Source organism: Ptychodera flava, chromosome 20, assembly GCF_041260155.1.
Source record: "Ptychodera flava strain L36383 chromosome 20, AS_Pfla_20210202, whole genome shotgun sequence".
Classification (NCBI taxonomy): domain Eukaryota; kingdom Metazoa; phylum Hemichordata; class Enteropneusta; family Ptychoderidae; genus Ptychodera; species Ptychodera flava.
The window spans coordinates 15,632,781-15,658,391 of record NC_091947.1 but is presented as its reverse complement, the minus strand read 5'-3'; the positions used below and the strand labels follow the sequence as shown (position 1 = coordinate 15,658,391).

Below are 25,611 nucleotides of genomic sequence, written 5' to 3'. Positions count from 1 at the left end.
TCACAATTTCACGGATATTATGCCTCCTATCAGACCATGGCCTATTTTTAGCTATGCTACAGTATGTGTCATGCATGTCCTGAGAAGTCACGGTCATTGTCATGACAACTGTTGAAATTTGCATGCAACTCTGAGAATGAAACCAAGAGATCACCAAACTTTTGAGGATCACTGTTGTCCATTACACCCGTTTCCTTTGGGTATTAAAGGTGTGAAAGTATTCACATCAAATGAATAGAAAATTCACTTCATGGACAGAATCTTAAAAAGTAGCTTTATCTTGTCTAGTTAACGAAGAACAAAATATGCATGGGCTACAAGCCATTGTCACTGGGCTACCATCTTTTGAAAATGGTAGCCTAAGTGGACTACCGGGGAAAAAAATCAATTTCGAGCCCAGTAAAACAAGCAGCATCATTGCTGACGGTGATGTCCATAAACATGTGATCACTCAGCAAAAGCATGTGTGTGTATACACATACACACACACGCACTGATGTGTGTATGTGTATGTGTATATATATATATATATATATATATATATATATATATACACACACACACACAAACACTTTGTGTTCATACCAGGATATATATATATATATATATATATATATATATATATATATATATATATATATATATATATATATATATATATATATATATATATATATACACACACACACACACACACACAAACACTTTGTGTTCATACCAGGATGACGAAAATATAGTTTTACTTTGTAAATATTTTATTCATCCACATACAAATTTAATAACAATTTAATGGGCAAGGCATATAAAACAAATTGCATATACTCATTAAGTTTTGAACACACCAGACTATTCAGTATCACAAGTGGGCTTTATTATACATTTAGAGACTAAAGGTGATGAGAATTCAACTATTTTGCATATTTTTCACCCTTTCAACACGAAAATTGGGCCAAAACCCATCGTTTTCAATTCAGGGTCTCAGTAAATTTTGTTGACTCATTTTGTCTTGTAATGTCTCCTTACCAGTGTGGCCTTCAAGGCTGAACTGACATTGCTAGTGCTTCAGGAAAATTCTCTTTGATGCACCATAATTTTACACAGTAAATGTACCAGGCTGTTACAGAAAAGAGTAATTTCAAGAAATTGACTCAAAGATTTCAGCATTGTCATCAGTTCAAGGGCACACTGATCTATTGACACCTATACATCCAGTAAGATTTTCTGTTAAACCTGTCACAGAAAATTTGTAATTTTGTATTTGTACAATCCAAACTTTTAAAATGACAAGAAAATTTGTGAAAAATTGAAATGATAATTCTTTTTTGGTGAAATATTCAGTGGTGTATGGCTCGAGGTGACAGAGTCCCAATACAAAAGACTGAATCTTTCGGTCTGATCTGGAATGTGTTCCGTTGAAAATTGAAAAAAGGAAATGTGGCCATGAACAAAATTGACACAAAAGCATGTGTGATAACATGGTGTTGTCTTTGAGCACATCCTGTACATGTCCTATCATTGGGGTCTCACATCTGTATGTGTTTCTGTATTCCTGTTAACAATGAGCCACAGCATGTAACATAATTTCTCATTTGCAACTAGAAAGTCATAAGTTCATTATAAATTGTCACGGCCAAGAAATATTGCTATAGTAATTCCTACCCTTGCTAGAAGACAGTTCTGAGTAGCGGAGTGGTATCCAGCAAGTGTGAAAACAAACACAAAACTAAACCATTCACTTTCAAGAATATAATAAAATGCTGGACAGTGGCAGTGGAGTTGTTATGTACAATTCACTTCAAAAGAAACATTCAACTGTTATAAAAAATGAAATCTCACAGTTATATCAAATTGCTGAAAAACAAAATCACAGCTGTATATTTCAGAACAGGTACTGTGGCACAAATCATGTAATGGATTAGAATGCAGATGTAAACAAGAGTTAGAATCAGAACTTTCTCGATTGCTCTAGTAAAGACAATGCACAGCTATCTGGACATGTGAAGGTCAATGAATAACATGCATTCCAAAGACTCAATCAATGAGTGAGGGTGGCCAAGACCCATTTAGATCTCGTGTAAAGAGACTTAAACTGTCCTCCTTTACTTTTTAATGAGCTTCCATACTCCTATTACAGCTATACCCCTTTTCCTGCCAGACAGTATCACTTCCCCATCAGCCAAGTCAGTAAAGAGCGTTATTGAGCCAAAGCATGGCGTATTTTCACCCATTTGGCTTGGTCTGTTATAGCATCTTTAGTCAAAAAAAATCAAGTTTACAGTATTTGTTTTCAACAGCTTTCAAAAATACAGTATTATGTTAAAATACACCATATGGAATATGATGTTTCATTAATTTTAACAATCTTGACCTGGTGGTGAAATATGGACTTGACAGGAAAAGGGTTAAATTTGGTCACATTCCTTTGAGCTCTCTCCTTTTCCCTTTCAATCCCTATCCTTGTGGCAGATATGCCATTGGACAGGAAAGTAGAACGGAACAGTAATACAAAATGTATTAAATCTTGGACACTGTATATGTGGTAAGGTTTGAACTTTCAGCATGAATGAGTGCAAGTTAGAAATGTTACAGAAGTTAAAAATCAAACAATATTCTGGTATATCTTTCAAAGTTTGGTTGGCCAAGGAATAAATGACACGTTCAAGATTAGACATAGGAAATTAAGACTTTCCTGTCCTTTTTGTGTATATCACATTCTCGATCATGAATGCTACAAGATTGTGTAAGTACGCTCAGTCTCAAATAAAATTGTTAAACATTCTTGCTGTAAAAAGCATACATATAAAGATGCGTATTCGCATATTGTTAACACAGTGCCAAGGTATAAATATATTACAAATTTTTAAGTTCATTAAAAAACAAAACAATTTTTTTTCCCTAAATTGGGTACACTGCAGAGCAAATTGATGTGTAGAGCTGAACCATAGTGTCAAATCTATACATTTTATCACAAATGTAAACTTGTAAAAACATATATTTATATTGGACTAAATGTAACAAGGAGATCAAGGCCTATGTGATCCACTTCTCATCAACAGTATAATCAGTTCAACCCCTGGGATTGAAAACATGCCAACACATAAATAAATTTTAAAAATCATTTCACTCTCATTTGACAGCAGATTTCAAGTTTGGAATGTCATCCTCTTGCACATCAGTTAACTGATGTGCAGGAATCAACATTTTCACGCAAAAAGTCACAAGTTGAATCTGTAAGTTTCAGAGCACAGTGACTAAACATCACATTTACACACTAAACAAAAACAGTATTGGACTGACGTTTGTTATTCTTTTGTTAAGAATTTTCTACAACACAAAATAACACTGACAATAACTGTAACAAACTCTAGCTGTCTGTTTTGTTTCCTTGCATTTTCGCCGTCACACATCTTTACAAAGATTACTCTTTAACATTAAGGACACTTTCATCATCAGGCACCATTTGGTGGTGTAATTGCTTGCATCTGCCATTATTTGCATAAAACCTATAGTGCATACACTAAAACATTAGTACAGAACAAGTATATTGGTATATTTCTCCATCATGGAACACAAGCAAGTGTATGAAGATATGAAATATTCGAATTTATATTAATTTTTTTTACTTTTATTGCTTTCCACAAACCTCATCCCACATACTGGCATTTCCCACATGGAACACACATATTTCTATGCGAGAGAGAATCTATATGCTGCTAAAAGCAAAGTCACCAACTTGAGAGAAAAATTCCCATGAAAAACAAAGGACTAACACCACGTAAATACTCAATGTCGACAAAAAGTAATGCGAGCACAGGGATCGAGGACTGCCCCTTTAAGTATACCATCTCTGGATTTTCAGAGTTCTTGAGACATTCTTGTGGAGGCAATGTTTTTTATGCGCAAAGAAATGGGTGTTTGGATCAATATTGACAGAGAAATAAAAGAAGAATAGATTGGAAGGCTGTCAGAAATTGGCCCTGTCACAGGTCACCAAGAGTCCTCGTTTTAACCACATAATAGTGAATTCAGCACACAAGTATTTACCCTTCGAATAAATCAAAGAATGGGAGGCACTTGAGAATTCACATGAAGGGCATAAATTTTGTTGGTGTACTTTAACCAGTAGTTATCTATTGTAGTTGTGTGGCCACTTACAGCCTATCATGCCAATTAATTCCAAAGTAAGTATTGGGTAATCACACTGCAATGCTGCTGAAAAAGACCATAAAAGATGACTATGTACAACAATAGAATCAGCCATTTGCCCTATCGAGAGATAAATTTGCACCTAAAAAGAGAATTTTCCAGATTCTTATCAATCTCGTACGTACACCTCAAAATGGAGCTATGCATACACATATCTTGACTCCCTCCAAGATGCAGTGTGCATGGATATCCATATGCCTGGCAGAAATCTTTCAGTATCACAACCACTCATGAGAAATCACACCATTGGGATTACACAGTATACTATACCATTTTCATATTAGCAGCAGCAAAACATGCTGTACAAAATATGACTACTAGCCATAAGAGTGCATGTCTGCCCTTCTGTCATTAAACATTGCTTTTTTGAATACATTTCAAGTTTAACTGAACCAGCAAATATCTGTGTAGCTACTGTCACGAAGTTAGAACGTGCTGGGAGACAAACTTTTCGTCCACCAGTCTTTTGAAGAGAAAATCTTTACCAAATTTATGAAAGGCAATGTGTGGGGCTGCCTGTTTCGCCACTGTCATTTGTAATGAGTATTTCCAACAGATTCAATTCACTGCAGTCATTGTTATTGCTCCAAATGAATATTCTCCATACAAATCAATGTATGATTTGGTCCATTAACATAAAATATGATTGCAGTAGTGCGTAGGAATGAATCCAAACCATGCAGCATTTAGTAGCCTATCATACACCGCCAAGCATCTCACTACAGCACTTCAGCACCACCCCTACAATAATCCTAGGAGGGTGATGCAGTACCTTACCAACATCTTAAACAGCCAAGTAGAACTCTTGAAGACTGTAACAGCACCTCATCTACATGTAAATGCTTGAACTCAATGCATAACAAAGGATTCAGATACTATTTCTCTCTCTTAGTGCACCGCTAATTCATTTTGCAAATCTTTCAAATATGTACAGAAACTGATTACTTTGCATAACGAACCGTGCAGTGTGATAAAGTGTAATCCCTCCTGTACAACACAACATTAGAAAGTTAAAACTTCCACAAGCAAGATAAAATGCTAGTTTTTTATATATATATTAAGTAAAGTCATTACACAGATGGAGGCATATTGGGTATCTAAGATTAATGCACAAACAAGATGCATGTTGATGAAAGAAGAGTTAATCACTGCCGTAAGTACCAAGAAAACACATTCACTGTCTGAGAAAAACTTGGTAAGTACATTACATAGTTGCTGTGATGTTTAAGTACTACATCTGAACACAATGTGTGCCTGCTATACATTACAACCACACCGTCCCTGTCTCTTCTCTTCTCTCCAGTTCTCTCGCACCAATCCTTGATTCACTTGATGCTATGTAAATATTGAAGAGTAGGTGGGTATTTTGGACTTGATAATTGGTAAGCACTCCTGAAAGAAACAACATAAAACAACAGAAGTGAGTCATGCAGCATACAATTGAGGTCAGCAAATGGAAAGAGATTACACGAGTGTAATGATCACCATCAAAGTCTACATTTACTTTCTACCATTTTTTAATTTTCATCATTACATTTGAATTACGGAGATAACTCATTTGCGCATTGCTAAACTGACTGCACACAACTCTTCCTTTCTAGAATTTTGGGGCTACAGTTAAACTTAAACTCCAAACTCTAAAATTATACATATCAGGTCACTGCTACAAAAGTTGCCATTGATGTGTACAGTGCAAATGGCTACAACTTCCTACCAGGCATTATTTGCTGTCTGTTGTGTATGTGAACTATATATTATGTATTAAGGTAGTATGCACCTCAAAAATGAAAGACTAAACTTTTGCTCAAACTTTCTTGAAGGAATCTTTCGATCATTCTCATTCATAATCAAGAATAAAAATCAGGGTCATCGTGCAAATTTTGGTACTATAGAAACAAATTACCCTAGATTTACTGATATTTGAAATTTAAAATTCTAACGTTAAACCTACGGAAAAATTTTTGATTTTTGAAAAGCTAAGATGGTAAAAATTTTTCTAACACCAAGAGCTTTAAAATGAGCCCAAACAAGCGGTAGATCATAAAAAAGTTGAAAAAGTTTGAGAGTCCTAATATCTGTCTCCAAGGTGCATTCTACCTTAATATACAGTGTATTCAAAGTTGTGGAAATCCCCCATGTTAGAGCTGTGCATTTACATGTTGGTAGTGAACGAATAAGATTAAAATCACATGTAGAGATGATGTTTATTCCACCTCTGCTTATTCTTTGCCGTTCTCGATAGCTGATAGTCGCCTCAATACATCCGAACCAATGCTAGTGGAGATCACATTCACAATCGGAAAGCAGTTTACAACCAAACCGAGTATTTTCAATATGACACCATGAAGCTGGTGATATGTGGCTTCTGTCTACTACCTTCATATGGTCTCAATGTAGACTGTCTATGATCTTATGAACTGATGAACTGTCAGAGTGTGTCTTGTACATGTAAATGTTACTTAAACAAGGAGTACAGTGTCTGTGCAGTTTATTATTATGGTTTCTTCCCTCTGGGGTGGATGTATGTAAAACACAATCTGATTGGTTTCTGCAAAGTGTCAGATTTAAAAGCAATCTCCTATGGCAGTGGTTCAGATGTAGTGCAGTGATTATCAGCTAATGAAAACAGCAAAGAACAGGCTGAGCAAATAATGAGCAAAGGTGGCAATGTAACCATCTCTACATCTGATTTTAATCCAATTGGTAGGAAACATGGTACAGGTATATCAGTGTAGTGTCAAAGCTGTTTGGCAATTTTACATGACTATGCTTCCAAACAGTAACATATTCCATCAACCTTTATAACTTTGTGAACAGTTCAATAAAAGTTCTGATATCCTTCTGAATTTGAAAAAAATTATACTCCACCTACCACCGAAAATATTAGAATTTTGTGTGCATTAACATGGAACATGTGTTCCATAACATGACTATTTCCAGGCACCCCAAGTGCAGTGAATTCTGCTGGGCCTTTGAGTGTTCACTTTGGACAGTTTTAAAGTATGAATTGGATGATAGCCAGAATACATCTCAAGTTCTGTATGTGTAGTTTTACAAGCCATAAGAAGCACATCAAAAACAACTTTCCATACTAGGCCCACTCAGAGCCCCAGTCACAAATAGAAGATATATAATAATAAGGTGGTTGTTAAAATACCGTAAAGGATACACTTTGACATCAGCATCATACGTAAACCTCTGCTTTGTTTCAGGTGATATGTTGTCCTTGTGTATGTGATAACCTCATAATAGAGAATTAGACTTGTCAAGGATCAAAGAATTGTCTTTTTCCTCACCACAGTGACTACCGTGGTGTACAGTTAACTCTTACCTTTCCTAAGGCCTGTTCTATTTGTTGCAATGCTTCTGTGACTTTATCTCGATACTTCTTTTCCATCGACCTCTTTGAAAGCTGTATAGAACACAAACATCATGTAAGGCCAAGAAGAAGTTAAGACAAGGTAATTAAAACAACCTATATGCAGAATTAAGGATTCAATAATTTTGACTGATGATCAGAAGATTGCACTTTGGTTCCTTATATTGGATAATATGAATAAAACCTAAAATTCACGCAAACGTGACTGAAATCGGAACCTAAACAAACTATGAGAGGTTACATTGTAGTTTGCCTTAAATCTGAGTTTATCACAGTGGTGCATAAACCACTGCAATTCATTCAATTCACAAGGCAAAACTGAACAATACAGACGACCTACATACACATAGTAACTCTGTTTTCTTTGTGACAAAAAACTGTTGGGGGCATTCACCTCCTTGTTATACTTTGTATGACAGATGATTATAAAGATATCACAAGGTTATTCAATACTCACTGTTCCAAGCAATTGTTTGATGTGTGGATTCAAAGCGGGTCCCACTGCTACACTAAGCTGAACTAAAGCATTGAGGCCACCTTCAAAAACGGACGGATCACTGTGTGTCTGCAAATACAAACATTTCAGAATTTGTCATGAAGTGTTGTAACATGAGAAACACACAATGCTGGGCTGCATACCAAAGACAGTAAAGGTTAAAGGACAGCGAAAAAGCCATAGCTCCATTAGCATGAATCATTACACATTTCTTTCACTTTCAACACTACGAAAGTTATGAAATATTGCTATAGATTTGTTGCCACATGCACACTTCTATGAAAATCACTGCTTTCAACAGATGACGTTTGTGTTGATATTGCATACATATATACTACAGCACTGACACTTGATTTCAAATGTACGACCTATGGCAACAAAAGATGGCTTTTTTCATGGCCAGCAAGCTTAGCAACCATAAGTTGAAATGAGGTTACATAAACATTCATTCACTCACACTCACAGTCACACAAACAGCAAAGTGGTCCGCAGAGATGAACCTTAAATTATCTGACATACACCAAATTAAACACCAGTCAGAATTCAAAAATCAATTGCTTTGGTTTTTGTCCAGTGTCTTACATTTGATGGTAGATTTCCTTACTTCTGCAAGGGAATAATCCTTTTTTCCATATTATGGCTTTTCCTCTGCAGAAGAAAGCTATCTGGCTAGTCATAACATGCAAATGACGCTACACCAATATCTCTTAAAGTATACATGTATATTATCACACAGTTTGAAAATCATTTCGAATTTCCTGACATGTGTTGGAGGAGACACTTACCAATGCTGCCCTGAGAGGTCCGATAATTTTCGGCAAAATTGGGACAACTTTCTCGTTTGCATCATAGACAGCTAAAAGCTCTTTAAATCCAACTTGGGCAACAAACACATATGGATGTTTTGTTTCCCGTAGTCCCTACATGATTGTAATGATAAAATGAGGGAATTTAATAGTTGGAATAAAATGAATATTATTTCGAGACATTACTCATCTCATGGGTCTTCTGTTACTGAAATGATAATAGCTGTACAGGCACACAGTAAAATACTATTTTGGACTTGATAACTTCAATTTGCAATTTGCATTCATTGCAAGTGCCTGAATAATAATTTTCAATAATTCTGGCATTAAAATTTGTGTACTTCAGTGAAAAACTTCAATGAAGCCATGCATTCTGTACAGTACAGTCATTGTTAAGAACTGAATTCTAGTCCAGAATACAACTCAGTAGTAAACAATAACCTTGGGTACTGCAATCTATACATGTTGAACATGAGTATTTTGATAATTTTTTACACACTGAACACATATACTATACAACTACAAGTATGCCAGTAGTTTACACCAGTAACTTTGAAATCATAAAGCCTGCCAGAGTAAATGAATTCTGGTGAATTACCCTAATCACTTTTTCACTCAAGTTACAAATTATGCTACATCAAAGTCTAGAAGAGTACTTCAAGTCATGAGCTTTGTGGTTATAAACACAGAGAAATGTTGAAGCAACTGACCAAAAAGAAAATATTTATCGGATCTCCTTGACAGACTTGTCAAAATTGACCTACCTCTGCTAGTGTAATAAGTACTGGATCAAAAGCTACCTCTTCAACTGGTGTGGCCCAATGCAGTTTGTGTTTCACTGAACCATGAGTAAGTCTATGGAAGTGACAAAAACATGAAGATGACAATGCAGTGCATGTTACCATTAACATGTACACTCTGTCCTCCAAATGTTACTATTGGTTGTAGTATGTTCCATACACTTGAATTTCTGTCACTTGATTTGTTTGATAAGTCAGTTGTTAGGGCACAAATTCACATGGTATTCACCATGCATCTCAGGAATAGTACTGGGAGCTATTATAAATTTACAACATAAGTATCACATTGCAACATTGGCTACTGCAAATTTGTTCATAAGTTTATTCATCGTTCACAAGTTTCTATGACGACATCAGTGAAAGCAAACAAATATTTTTAAATAGTTTCCTTGTATATTATTGATTGATATGTGATGTTATTTATCAGTCCTGATACTAACCACTCCCTGCATATGTCCAGTAATGCATGTTTTTTGACACTACTTACAACTATACAAAAAAGATTGCACTTGACAACTTAATGCAACAAGATTATGGTGTAGTGAGTGAAAGTGAGTTTTTACCTGCAAGGCACTCCACCGTTAGCATACAAAGTAGCAAATGATGACTTTGGTCCCTTGTCATAGAACTGAAAGGGAAAAATTAGGAAGTGACAATAATTTAGAATCCAATTATAATAAAATAATATGTGGCGATGGCAATGCTTCAACTGTCGCTACTTTTTTTTTTTGCCTTCTTACTTAGTGCTGTAAGGGATCATTAGAAGCAAAGGTTTAAACACACAATTTCACTCACACGCTGTATATTCAGAATGATGATTACACAGTATTTTGATGGGGGGGGGGGGGGTTATTGGCAAGAGAATGTTATCAGCCTTTATTTAAGACATTGTATTTGAAATTGCCCACCCCTCCCCCACCCCTGGCACTCTCAGGGAAAATGGATATCCATGCATATTCCAAAATGAAAGGAAAGGGGGAGTTTTTCCTCTTTACTAAGTCCATGAAAACGTGAAAAATGGGGTACTTTTTTGCAAAAGCTGATCCTTGAAAGAATTAAAATACCCCTTTGAAATCTGGTAAACACTGTATTTACATGTACAGCCATGTCAGGGCTAAATTGAAAACCAGATTTCTTTTTTAAAAAGGATACTATCATGTACTCTTTCTTCCCAAAATTTTTCGTTTTCCTTAATTCAGACTGCAATGGTGGTAAACTGGTGCATACAACAATGACAGTCTATATTCATGTGTCAAGACAATCTCACTGCTGCATACGACATTGACACGGTTGTAACTGTATTTCACTATTTGCAATTAACGAAGTCACCCACTCCTAGATTTTATAAATTAGGCAGTGTTTGCTTGTTTATTTTTATCCCTCTTTCTCATAATAAGAGTGATTTTTTTTGTTAAAAAATGCCAGATGAGGAGTGTTTCGAAAATTTCCCCTCTGTATACCATTGTATGGTTCTTCCCTGTACAAAACCACCAGTAAATTGTGTGTGTACATCAACTTCTTCCTGAGAGTGGGGTACTATTAATCAATGTTTCAGTGTTTCATCTAGAGAGTGGGATGGGGGATTCCCCCTCTGTTAACATGTTAATAGCACCCTCTTGTAATTTGTCAAGGGGGACCAGCCCAGGAGGGACCAGCCACCATGAAATGGTGCCAGTCACACCTTAGAGATACAAGTAGAACACATGAACTGGTGAAATCCCCTTAATTTTTGGTAAAGGAGAACCCCCCCCCCCTGTTGATGCCATCCTGGATGAAACCTGAAGGGGTTTGGATACAGGGGGATGCTACAGTTTTTGTTGCTGACAGCGGTTTGCTCTCCATAATCGATATCACCGCTCGACGCTCATGCCCAAACTTTTGGATAGGAAATCTATGGTTTTCATGCAAAATCAGCCCATTCTATAAATTGGAAAGATTATGGGGCGACGTCAGCATTTTCCAATTATCACTTGCACTGGAGTTAAAGACGAAGCTCGGGTCATTATGTAATTGTAAACAACAACACCACTAACACTATGAACCTTCACTCTATTTTTTACATCCATGATTTATGCGAGTTCAAAATTCTGCAAGGATTGTACTCTATATTACTGACTCCAAAATTACCGATGGTATGATTTCGCGCAGTCCTTTTTACAGAATTCTCGCTGGATCTCGGAAAAGCGTTCTTTTCGTTAACTTGCAGCAGCAGAACCGGAGATACCACAGGCGACCCATTAAGTATTACTGAGTTTTTCACAGTTTTCTCTATCATTTTCTCTTCTTTCTTCATGCTCTCAATGATCACAGTAAATAAAATAAATGGTTATATAACCTAACCTAGCCTCTGTGACTCTTTATTTATTTTACACTCCATTACAAGGACGTATATCTCTCATACACACATGTTGTGATTAATTAGTCAACACAACTAATTATGCTAATCCGTGGACTTATCAGGGATTTTACGGGTTAGTCAACATCGCGAAAGATAGGAATGGTTACTAAAATTGGTTTTCATTAACATCACTATCTTTCCGATGTTGACTAACCTCTGATAAGTCCACGGATTAGCATAATTAGTTGTGTTGACTAATTAATCACAACATGTGTGTATGAGAGATATACGTCCTTGTAATGGAGTGTAAAATAAATAAAGAGTCACAGAGGCTAGGTTAGGTTATATAACCATTTATTTTATTTACTGTGATCATTGAGAGCATGAAGAAAGAAGAGAAAATGATAGAGAAAACTGTGAAAAACTCAGTAATACTAATGGGTCGCCTGTGGAGATACAGAACATGACTGACTGACTAACGATATGAAGTCAAGACATGTCTCGACAGAACAAGACATCACAAATGCATGCAATGTCTAGAGCTGACAGGGTAATCTAGCTCACCATCATTGCTAAAAACATATGCAAATGGCAACTTACAGGATCAATTGTTTTAGGATTCAAACGGTCTGAAGGCTTCGAAGGCTTTCCGCTGCTGCCAGCTGACGACGGTTTCGATCCCGTTGAGCTTGTTGAACCTGCACTGCTACTTCGCGACTTACTGCCTCCCCGGACGAAACTCTAGGAGGTCCAAAGCTCGTCATTTTGGAACGTTATCAGCCAGACGAATCTGTTAATTATTCCTGTCTCCTTCTAACGTAAGAACGATGCTATTGCCCTTACACACCGACACAACAGGAGGCGAAATGTTTTTCGCACGTAACCTGTCAGTTCACAACATAAACAGCCGCCATTTTGCCAATGGCATTGTGGGTCATCTTACATCGCTAAGCATGCGTATTTGTTGCTAGGCCCTGCGCAACTGCTTCATTGCAAGTTACCAAGGCTATAAACAAAGTACTGCAACATTAACGTTTTCAACTGTATTTCTCCTCTGTAAAAAGCATTATAAAATTAATCATTGTGATTTTATCACGCTATTTTTGCCGAGGTGAAACTCGCTAGATAAAATTAGTTTGTTGATCAGTTGACTTTAAATTAATAATGATCTTCGTTTTTGTACTGACAACCAGTGACTTTGAATGGCGAGTCTCAAAACCCGGACCGAGACGAGTCGAGACGAGACCAAAATGACCCCTTGGGCCAGGCGTTGTAAATACATCATATATACAATACTACAGAAAGCTTGCAGTTTGTTGTGAGTGTCAAAGATCGATGCACAAAGCAAGAGATAGCACAATCAACGATTGGAACAACTGAAAAAAGATTTGTTGAGGATTTTTCAACTTGAGTTCAAGGCGAGCTCGAAACAGGTGTGATCTTGGTGATCTGAACAGGAGTGTCTTTCGTAATAAAACACTGTCATTTCATTGTCTATTCTGTAAAGGACGTTGTTCCACTTCTGTCTAAGTCAGTCAAAGAAGTGATATCCCACTCCTACCATCGACTTATGCTTGTTCATTTTCGTACATTCTCTTTACATGGGTACAAGTCAGTGGTTACATAGCTCTCCGAATCTGAATCTTAATCTGAGGCTGCCTCAGATTCCACACATAACGTTAATATACATGTACTATCGGCAATGTGGAAAAATGGTGCAGAGCCACTGTAATAATTAAGTAAACATATGAGCTCTCAGTTAACTTTCCTATAATGTGTTTATAAATGGTAAATCTAATTTCTAAAAAGTGATTACTTAATCTCCTGTATGTATGTTCCAATACAAGGTAATGCGTATTTTGAATTCACAGTAGATATCTGAGTAGAATCTGAATCTGGCGCTTATCACTTAGGCCACAATGCCGACGTCGTAGTTCGCATGTTTCGAGCTCGCCTTGAATTCAAGTTGAAAAACTCAACAAATCTTTTTTCACTTGTTCCAATCGTTGATTGTGCTATCTCTTGCTTTGTGCATCGATCTTTGACGCTCTCAACAAACTGCAAGCTTCCTGTAGTGTTGTAGATATGATGTATTTACAACGCCTGGCCTGAGGGGTCATTTTGGTCTCGTCTCGACTCGTCTCGGTCCGGGTTTTGAGACTCGCCGACTTGGAATGTCAGGAAAAATGTCTCGTACATTAAAACTTTTAAAAAAAGCACAAGAAAAAGAAATTCTTCTACATTATATTATTTATTTGTCAATCCAAGGTTACTGTACTCCACTCAGTAACCCTGGTCAATCTAAAAAAATCAAAAATGAACAAGTTCTGTCCGTGCCAATATATTGTGATAGGCCGGGGGCTAGAGGGGGTCTACGTGCACCCCCCCCCCCCCCCACAGGATAACAAACCTGTATTTTTCAGAAGCCCTGGGATCCCTAGAATACGAAATGAAATTTTAACAGAAAAAATATAGGGATGGAATAGCTGTTTTATTTGGTACAGGGACATGTCAGAAATATGAAATAGACTTTTAACAGAAAAAAATATTAGGACTCTACGGGGGGGGGGGGGGTGCACGTAGACCCCCTCTAGCCCACGGACTATGACAATAAAGTGCCATGTCATACGTGTAGCACTCCATCCGCTTTCAAATGCTAGAAATTTAAAGGAATGAAGAAGGGGCAGGTGCAATGTTAGGCGGTTAATTCTACTTTGAGGTGTTGAAATGTTTATTTTTTGCTTATTTGAATACGATAACACAATGTAAACCGTCAAAGATAAAATTCACATAAAAAAGAGAGGAGACAATATTCTGTGGATTGTGTGGGCTATGAATAAGCAATATAAGCCCTTGGAGGGAGAGAGAGAGAGAGAGAGAGAGAGAGAGAGAGAGAGAGAGAGAGAGAGAGAGATTATTAATAGGTCGTAACTGAATAAGTCTGTATAAATATTTCATCTTTTCAGCTTTAAAGAAAATATTCTTCATATTAAAGAAAGAGCAAGAGAACATTTAAGGGCTTGCTGACCATGAACACAAACGGCAAATAAGATCTCACAAATTGCTGACAATTTTGCTTCCACGTTGCTTTCTCTTTGTTCGCTTCACATCCCATTGTGTAACTTGACATGTTTATTGTACTTTCGGGCAAAAACTGTCAGGAAAAGAATATTGTTTTGACCATTATAACGGTAGGGCATTTACGGACATTTTGTTGAGCCAAATGCGCCCTCTACCAACATTCAATGATAATACTCTTGTTTTCTCAACTTTTTGTCCAGCCTTGCCACACTTGGCAATACTGACATGCCATCTGCCAGATACAGGAACGGTTGAGCGGTATAATGCAGCACCAAATCTTTAAACACATTTTATTTTCCTCGCTAGGCATTTCTTTTATCTTTCTAAACAATTATTTTCTTGCATGTTTTCATCACATAGAGTCTGACTTTCAAATTAACACAAACACAGCCTTCAAGGTTACTTTTAACACGATTGGAACTAAATTAATGTCAGTTTAATCTGCAAATGTAATTTCATCAGCTTTACTTTTAAGTCTCACACTGTTTGATGAGTAATTTGTAAAATTGCAACATTCACCTATAGGGCACCTAACACTTTTGAGAAATTTGAAAAATATGAAGATCCAATTATCCCAAATTAGTTCCAATCATGTTTTTTCTACAATTTGCCACTTTACAATACAATCTGCATTTCACAGATTAAATGTAACATGAATGAAAGACATTATCACGTGATCCAATGAGTCTTTACATTACCCAATGCACCGATATAGGGGAAAATCTCCCGTCTTCAACGTTGTGACTTTGATCGGACAACTTCATTAGGAACTCTCAGAATGGCCAGAATCATTGTTGTATTCATTTTAAAAACAACTCAAGCAAATTGAAGCTTCAGCGTCAGTTCAGCTAAATATATACCGGTCGTGACCTGATATAACATGCCAATCAAATTCTGATGAGAAAAGATTACTTGAAAGCTTAAATATTGCATGCAAACAGATTTTCCCAAATCCAAGGGAAGAAAAGAGAGGCCCTATGTCAACTGTGACATATTGTCAAATAGAATTATTTCATTTGATATTGTTCATCTCCAGACAAATTTTCCTAATCATTTACAGTTCTGAAATATTGAAATAAATTGTAAGCTATTTCTTTTTTGTTTGCATGTGAAGAAAGCAATGATAAAAGCGTATGGACTAGACCATCAAGAACACTGGTACACTTCACAACCTATAGGAAGGAGAATAGTGTACGTTACATGAAAGCGTCACTGCATTTTACAGCTATTGGAAGCCCGATTATTATGGTATTGTGTACTTGCAACAACACACATATGATTGAAACAACAACAAATCAGTGTTCTCCAATTTTATTGGCAAATAATAACATAATCATAAACAACGACAACAAACCAGATTATAAATTTTTCCAAGGAACACCAGATATGCATAAGTACACATGCTCTTAAAAGCATTGTTTAATACTCTACCCCAAGTACAATAGAGAAACCATGTTTACACTGAAGAAATTAAAAAAAAACGAAATTGACAATTGGCCATTTTCATATTAAACTGAGTTTACATGACCATACATCCTGGTTATTTGGTATGGTTTCTAACAGTTTAATCTATCGCTGACAATCAGTCACATGTACTAAAAATAGACACGAGAAGGTAAAAATTATATGTTGTTCTGAAACTGTGGTAAATTTTTTAAGTAAAACTTGCCTTGCTCCCTCAGATTGCAAAATGTTGGCTTTTGGCACATACCACATATCAAAAACACCAGGATGTAAGTCAAATGTATGATAACAAATTAACTATTGGCACTCTAACATGATCACTTCGCAGAACACCTGGTATGCAAATCTTAGATTAGCAAAGTTCTATGGCATAGTATATACTCTGAAAGAATCAGTTCATAAATGTCTGTGTAATAACTAAGTACAATGAAAAATTCAGATCAAAATAGCTACCTGGCAACACTATTGAAATACAGCACAAAACTTATTAATAAGTATATCCAGCCATCAAAAAGAGTGAGAATTAAGCAATAAGGCACACCCTGCAATGGTATATCCAAGATTTTGACCAGTTCACAACATGTATGCACATGCGATAGCGAGCGCATATATGAAGTAAACGAGTCAAAACCAAGTTTTATATAGTTGCTGAGTGTGATTTACATTGCTATTATATCATAACAGTATCAGTGTTGCAGCCAGGATTTTTAAACCAGGGGACACAGTGTCCCGCCACTGTCTATTTTTGGGGACATTTTGTGTATTTTGGGGACAACATAAACATTAGCAATCACTGTTCCGATGGTATCCTGCATCTCTTGGGCAGTTTGTCGGGAGGTGTAACTTGCATTCTGTCCGATCCCCAACTTATCCACCGTTTGAACGCCTTGCAATTTCAGGAATTTCAAGAAGTGATTCATATTTTCGTGTGGCAATGTCCTCCTTTGCCAACCAATAAACCGACTGCATTGCCGATATAATACCTTGATCATTTTCTGACAGAGCTCGATTGATGGCGACGTCGAAACTTCTACGCAAGGCAACTTCTTCAATTGATTGCAAGTGATCACTACCGCGTATATGGCGGTACTATGTTGATGTACGGAAATTTTCACATCCAGACTGTTCAGTAAACGTATTTTGCTTGCCAGTTTCACGACAAATCTTTCAATGTATCTGTTTCTTTTCACTCTTGTATTCCAACCAGTTAGAATACTTTTCATTTTTCCTCCAACTCTGTTGAAACTTTCGCTCAGTGGTTTTCTTTTCTTCGACTCGGTGGATCACACTGTGTCATGTGTTACAATCAGTTTGCGTCGAGTGTGAGTCATCACCCTGGGCAACAGACGATGTTTGATCGTCATTGCGATCGCGATCGTTGACAAACTCCGAGTTAGACTCGTGAAAAATGATGCAATTCGCTTTTGATGTTCTGCCATATTGAACTTGCCTACTGAAATGCCGTTCAATTGTCGATGCATGGCAACAAAATGGAAGTTTCCGCGAACGAAAAGAAAATGCATCAGTCGTCATTCAAATTTGAATAATTTTGCAACTTATTTGTTTCACAAAACAAACGTCAAGCGGCCGGACTACAACTTAATTTTACGGAAGTAATTGTAGCAGTATGCCGTATCTGCCGCCGCCATCAGAGCTCTGTCGGACTACAAATGAAAGCAAATTGTAATATCAAGTGACGGTTTTAATTAGCGCCAATCAGAGCTCTGTCGGACTACAAATGAAAGCAAATTGTAATATCAAGTGACGGTTTTAATTAGCTCTGAAAGTACGTAAATAAAAGCCTCAAAAGAAACATGCAAAACAAAGGTCGCCGTCAGTGTCAGATATTGCTTGCAGACGACACCGCCACACAATGGCTCAAAAGCGCGCCCGATGTGACCCGCGAGACGCCAAGAATGCGGGACAACGGGTCTCGTTTGGGGGACATTGTCGCAAGGGCGCGTCCTGGCGGCAACACTGCAGTATATTGAAATTATGGCATGGAATGTCAACAAAGGAGTTTTGCTTAAGCTGAGAGCTCATGCATATGCCATCCGTGGTATATTGCCAATATACCACTGTTCTTTTGTGCCTTGACCAATCAGATCGCTGTATTTGCACCATCAATATACTGGTATGATATAATTCAGCTCAGTACATGGAGAAATTTACAAATTCTTAAGATATTGTATCATTGTTCTAAAATTTCAAGGAATTGATCAAGCTTGTCCCTGAATGTGCTGATATACTGATACAGTATGGAGAAGTCACACGTCCACAGCACATGTACCTCATCATGTCTGCAGGAATTAAAATACAATATCTCAAAAGTTATAAATATCGAATTTTTAAAAATTCATCCACTAATGTCACATACAATCAAGATAACTGTTTATGGAATTTGTATTGCTTCACTTATTCTTTTTAATACATGCCTATGTTAGTGCCTTAGCTGTAACTTTTGATTTTTTCACTAGTTGTGTTTTTAATATTAGCTATATTTTCTTGATCTACTTCTATATGTGTGTTGAGATACACAGTATTCAGCTTGTCAACTCATTCTGTGCATGTGTTTAATAATTGCAATTTTATTGTTGACAACATCAAGTAGATGCTGTGTTGGTGAACTAGATAGTTGGGGTTTTACTTGCAAAAGCTGACAAACGTACAAAACAAAAATCCTTATAGTTATATACAGGGACTGCCCCTTTAAATCTGTTTATTTAGGACAACTGAATAATATGGAGTCCTCACTCTGTGATCAGTGCATAATCACTAATGATTGTATATAGTTGTCTTGATTGGAATTCATAGACAAATTAATTGATAACTTTTAGCATGAATAATGGTTTCTACTAATGTGCTTCAAGCGTTAAATGCTAAACAAGTTTGCTTGGAAATAAAATGAGCTTGAAATATTGCTGAAACTTAAAAATCAATTTACTCTCTCAATTTAACTGTTCCCAGATAAATAAACCCAAGGCCTACAAATATTGACACTTCCATGTTATGCTACGCAATAGTAAAAATACAGAGGAATGACAACAAAACACTATTATTGATATGAGTTTCAAGAACCAAATAATATCGCATGCTAATAGAAGATGACACAACTACAGTACGTAATGTAAGTTCTAAAGATATGTAAGCATTTGTTTGTTGTGAGTTTATTTCCAAATAAATCAGTCCCTTTCAAGTTAGGATTAATATTCAGATTGATAATCTGATGTACAGAAATACTGCTGCTTGATCCCCTGTGGTGACACCACAGGCGACCCAATAAGTATTACTGAGTTTTCTCTATCATTTTCTCTTCTTTCTTCATGCTCTGAATGATCGGAATAAATAAAGTAAATGGTTTATATAACCTAACCTAGCCTCTGTGACTCTTTATTTATTTTACACTCCATTAAAAGGACGTATATCTCTCATACACACATTCTGTAATTAATTAGTCAACACAACTAATTATGCTAATCCGTGGACTTATCAGGGATTTTACGGGATTGGTCAACATCGCGAAAGATAGGAATGGTTACTAAAACGGGAAGGTAAGAAGCTCTCCTGAAATGTGTCCAGAAATTACCAAATTGCGGCCAGTCAGGACCATTTATCGAAAATCTACTGCAGCCAATGTATTTCGATAGCCGAGGAGAGCCAGCTACTTTAATTTCAAACATTTAAATGGTCGCGAACAGTGAAAACCTGCCAGTGCCTTGCCTGCAGTTCATGGCATGAGGACGTTCGTAAAGCAGGAAGTCGGAAGTTGAAACCTTTGACCTTTACGTTGTTCATATGTGAGCAAACTTGTAAACATATTTCCCAGGGACAAGTCTGATTTTGACTAGGGTCAAAGTTCGTGTGGTTAAGCGTGGTTCTCTCAACCGGGTGGTGTTGCTAAGGTTTTGTCTGCCCACCGTCCGTGGGTGGGTGGAGGGACGGTGGTCTGCCTTTCAGTTTAGCTGTGTGTTCTCGATAATTTTGCTGTATTTTTTCTCACAAACATTGGAAATTCGTTTAAGTTTTAAGAAACATTAATTTTTATATGAGGAATATTCTAGCTTGTATCCTCGAATTAAATCAGCCGATTTTCTTTGATACAGTTTTTTATATGGTTTGGAGAACTCTTTGGGGCGGCGTCAGATAACAAGTGGAATGAGACAACAACATTTCGTTCATGTAAGGAAATCATATAGCAAGTACTTCTTGCGCTGGTGCAAACTCTACGAAATATTATGATATCAAAGATGTTTTCCATGATAGTTTACAAGGTTTCTTGTCTAAATTCGCGGAAATCATCAAGAATATCTAAAAAATACTACACGTAATTATGACTACATTTTGTATGTGTAGAGGTGTTGTTTGCCGTTCCGAACGTATGTTCTACACGTACGCGACGTATGGTTATCACTGATCAGCTGATGATGGAACGTAATTCCGTGTAACTAAACTTCTCCATAACGATATGTTACCGGCAGACATGGAGATAATAGCGAGTGAATAGAAATGACGGTGACTGGTTTAAAAAATTCACAGTGCTGGTAAAAATTCTCACAGGCTTCTTAACGTAGTGGCCGACATCATCGGTGAAGTCAGTTTGTGTTCCGATGTTGCGAGGTCACCGCTCAGGTGACTTTAGTGACGGGCTGCACTGAGCCTCGTCAATCGCTTGTACGCCAGAAAAAGAACGGTCTGCGAGTAGTCATGTCAGAAAAAGCTGGAAAAACGACGATAGTTTGGTGACTTTTGAGCGGATTTCTGGTAGTGGTAGGCCCCTAATAACCATGTTGTCGATGAGTGTTGGCAATTTGGTTGGAAAATTTTCGAAATATCGACAAACAAAGTTGCGACAAGCGTGCTGTCGGGCAGGACATGGACGTTCCCATATGGCTGTGGTGGTTAGGTTAAAGTCAAAACCAGCCGTAAACTGGTACGTACTTTGAGACAGAAAATAACGAAATATGTTACCGGTAGACATGGAGTTAATAGCGAGTGCAGAGAAATGAAGGTGACTGGTTTAAAAAATTCACAGTGCTGGCTATAATTCCCCAGTGTGTGCTCCTACTAATGTGTCACCATTGTGCCTTGAATCAAGACGCGGTTTGTAAATTATACTCGGTATACAATCCCAGAAAACGACGACGTGAAACATATATATATATATTTTGTTGAAAAACTCATGAAACGGCAACTCCGGCGATCTTTTTCTGCTTGGTCGGTCGATACTTTCTGGGTTGGCATTTGTTACATGGAGCAGCTAGGACCATGTCTGCTTATAGTTATGTTTAGAATTTGGTGCTTGGCAACGAAAAAGCGCGTTTCAAGCGTTCCTTTCGATTAACTTCCCGTTTATTTTTGAATAATGAGCAGTGTTTGTTTGCGCATATCATGAATATATATGCATCCACTAGGTTTACGGACGTCCTCGGGACATGTTTCCCAAGATCTTCATACCTTCTCCTTTTTCATTAAAGCCGCACTTTTCAATCCCTGGTTCTCGCATTAGTGGAGTTCTCCTCCCAGTCAAACACATGGCCAGTACGATGTTTGATTTCTATAACATTAATTAAACAAACCTGATTTCAATCTTTTGTCACCTTTGCTAATCCTGCAAACAGAGCTTTATATAATCGTTTGATTGACGGTCCGGTTCAAATTGCCAACAGTCATTTATTCCCCAGCACCACACTCGAATTCCTTAAAAAACGTCTTCCGGTCACGTTAGAATTTGAATATAACCACTGAGTTCGATCGGCAGTAAGCTTCGTGCTGACTGCTTGGCAGTCTGTCAGCGTTTTTGCGGTCGGAAAAAACTAAAAAGTGGCATTTTCTGGAGCGTGTGCCCTCATGTTACCTGCTTGGTGTCCACTTACACAATGAACGCCGCCATAGGTTGGCGCCCTTTTAAAGGGAGGCTCGCCTTTCTTTCCGATGTGACCAACCTCTGATAAGTCCACGGATTAGCATAATTAGTTGTGTTGACTAATTAATTACAGCATGTGTGTATGAGAGAATCATACGTCCTTGTAATGGAGTGTAAAATAAATAAAGAGTCACAGAGGCTAGGTTAGGTTATATAACCATTTATTTTATTTACTCCGATCAGTCACAGCATGAAGAAAGAAGAGAAAATGATAGAGAAAACAGTGTGAAAAAACTCAGTAATACTTAATGGGTCGCCTGTGGTGACACTGAACATTTCTAGACTTTTGAAATACTACTGATTTCAAGCCAGCGTATCATATCAAGGAGATGGTGCTCATGAGGTCATATTGATGATTGCAGGAAGGGGACGGTATCATCAATATTACAGTCATGACCATACAATGTGTGGGGATAATTAAAGAAACCATAATGAACATTTTGTGCATTGTACAAATAATTTATGTTAACTGATTATGCCAACATTAATGGTAATTTAGCTTACTATATGCCAAAAGAAGGATTCTCAGAATCTGATAAATAACATGTATGATTATGACAAGATTAAAATGAGCAAATTTACGTGACATCTGTACTTCCATTCTCAAAATGATTAGCAGTCAAGCAACACGATATACAAATTACAGGCCCGTAACAACTGATGTCCATTTCCTATTCTACTACACTTTGGATAAATGAAGGTTTGACCTTTTTTTTTGCCCTGAAGAAGCCAACACTTCAGTTACAATGCCTGTGTGCTAAAAGTTAATCAATAAAATATATAAATTGAGCACTATGTACAAAGTGTATCTATAACTGCATCCATGAAGTATTCATTAAACGTTAACAGAGAATGGTGCAATGTACAAACTGTGGATGTTACACTTTCAAAACTGATTACAAAACTTCAAAATTTATTTAGGGATGTCGAAAGACAGTGAAACTGAAATTCTCAACTTAATTTCATTTGCAAAATGCACAACTATCATTCAAATATGATTAAAATTCGCATATCCACTTGAGTCTTTATTTTTGGTAAATATGTTGGGTATAACCAAGTGATTTTGAAATTTTCCAGTAATACAATTGCTGAATATTAAAAGTGTACATGCAATTAATCTGGCAATAATCAACTGATCCAAGATACAGTGACAAGATGAATTAACAACAAACAACATATGGCACAGTGTGTGAAAAGAATTTCATTCAATTACTGTTAGATATTCTTTCTATGTCCATGGCTGTCTATGTATAATATAGCCCATTCAATTAAAATAAGTAAGTTAAAAAGCATGAAAAAATTCGTTGTCACTGGTTCAATTAATACATAGGTATCGTATTTAAATTGTTTCTTTCAATGGCGTGCAAGTAATTGTACTCAAACGAACTTTATATCTACTGTACCAAATATATTTATACATACTACATTGTTAATTGGTGAACAAAGCACAAAACAAATGGTTACTGTTGCTTAAATGAACTACAGATTTTCTTTTTCTGATGTATATGAGCAATAAGGCAAACCCATGCAGCGATGATATACCATGAGATTTGACTGAGTTCACGACATATATGCACGAGCGCTAGTGAGTGCATATACGAAGTGAATTGGTCAAAACAGAGTGGTATACTGACACTGGGTGTGATTTATTGCTATTATATCATAACAGTATATTGAAATGCTGGCATAGAACATCAAAAGGATTTTGCTCTTACAGAAAGCTGGCGTGTGTGCCAACCATGGTGTATTGCAACTATACCACGGTTCTTTTACGACTTGACCAATCAGATCACTGTATTTGTGCCATCAATATATTGGTATGATATAACAGACATATGTATATCAGCATGTTGACTTGAGTAAACAAACCGTTCACAGATTGTCATATTTCAGAAAAATTAATAAACAAAATGAATAAACATAGGGCCAAAGTCCCTGAAGCTACTATAGACATGGATACAAAATTAAGTATTTCCTGACTGTATGAAATTATCTCACTAAGGTCATCCTAGGGACATGTAAACCAAATATTAAAGCTGTCTGATCAGCGGTTTTGAAAAAACAAGCGACTCAACAGTTGACAGAGCTCTGCTGTGTTATGTAGAGAATAACCTTTTGTGACACATGTATTGATGAAGAAGGTGGATATCTTTGATAGCTCATTTCAGGATGGCCTGACCAAAAATGGAAAAAAATTCCGTAAAAATACAGATTTGCATATTTCATCATACTATATTAGTCTACAATAGCAAATAAACGAGAGTTAATTACATTCTAATTAAAGGAAACAAGACTTGCTTAAATCAAGATTTACGTCATAAAAAAACAGCATATCTGTCAGGTTATAAAGAATCTTGAGCTGGTTATCTTTTAATATATTATTTTCATCCTATTAACGAAGCACATTTTAACTTTCAAATTAACATTGTAAGTAAGTTCTGTTGAATAAGTTGAGATTGTACATACTCAGGGAAAGGACACTTGAGACAAATGTTTGAAACTTAGGAAGTTCAAGGTCATCAAAAACATTATACGGAATCATGTTACACTTTCATTGCACTGTTTACACAGATTGCATAAGTGCTATAAATAGCACATGAGGAATCTTACAGCCCAGCTTTACCATAAAAACCCTATCACTTTGACCACTCTTTTAATTGACCACTCTGTTTTTTCCTCAAAAAGTAATCTATTTTATCCTTACCAAGTCAACCATAAATGGAAATTAGAACTTTCTCTATCTCTATTTATTTGACCACCCTATCATGACAAACTATTATGAGCAATTTCTTTTAGATAACATAAATGGTGGTTCAGAATATATCAAAGTTGGGATTCAGGAAAGTTGCCTTTACATGTTTTCATCCTCCAAGATGGTAAGCGTTTCACTATGAACTGTCAAAAAAGTTGAACTTTCTGATAATTCCACACTAAAATTATTTTGGCTTTGATGATTCCTAATTAATTCAATTATTTCAAAATCATATTAATTATTTTTTTCTGGGTGAATTGATAGGGTTTATACAGTACAAGAATTCCATACAATGTAAGTCAAATTTGACCAAAAATGACAAAAAAATTCCTTAAAAATACACATTTGCATATTTTATCACAATTT

General features: G+C 36.6%; 1 protein-coding gene across 1 annotated transcript; it reads right to left on the bottom strand.

The window, feature by feature from the left end:
* Positions 1 to 734: 734 nt before the first annotated feature.
* LOC139120150 (PACRG-like protein) lies at positions 735 to 12,960 on the bottom strand. The gene is given in 8 exon segments (XM_070684309.1): positions 735 to 5,598; positions 7,538 to 7,618; positions 8,043 to 8,150; positions 8,867 to 9,001; positions 9,652 to 9,742; positions 10,251 to 10,315; positions 12,626 to 12,754; positions 12,757 to 12,960. Coding segments are annotated over 8 exon segments (699 nt in total). The 5' UTR covers positions 12,790 to 12,960; the 3' UTR covers positions 735 to 5,541.
* Positions 12,961 to 25,611: the final 12,651 nt, after the last annotated feature.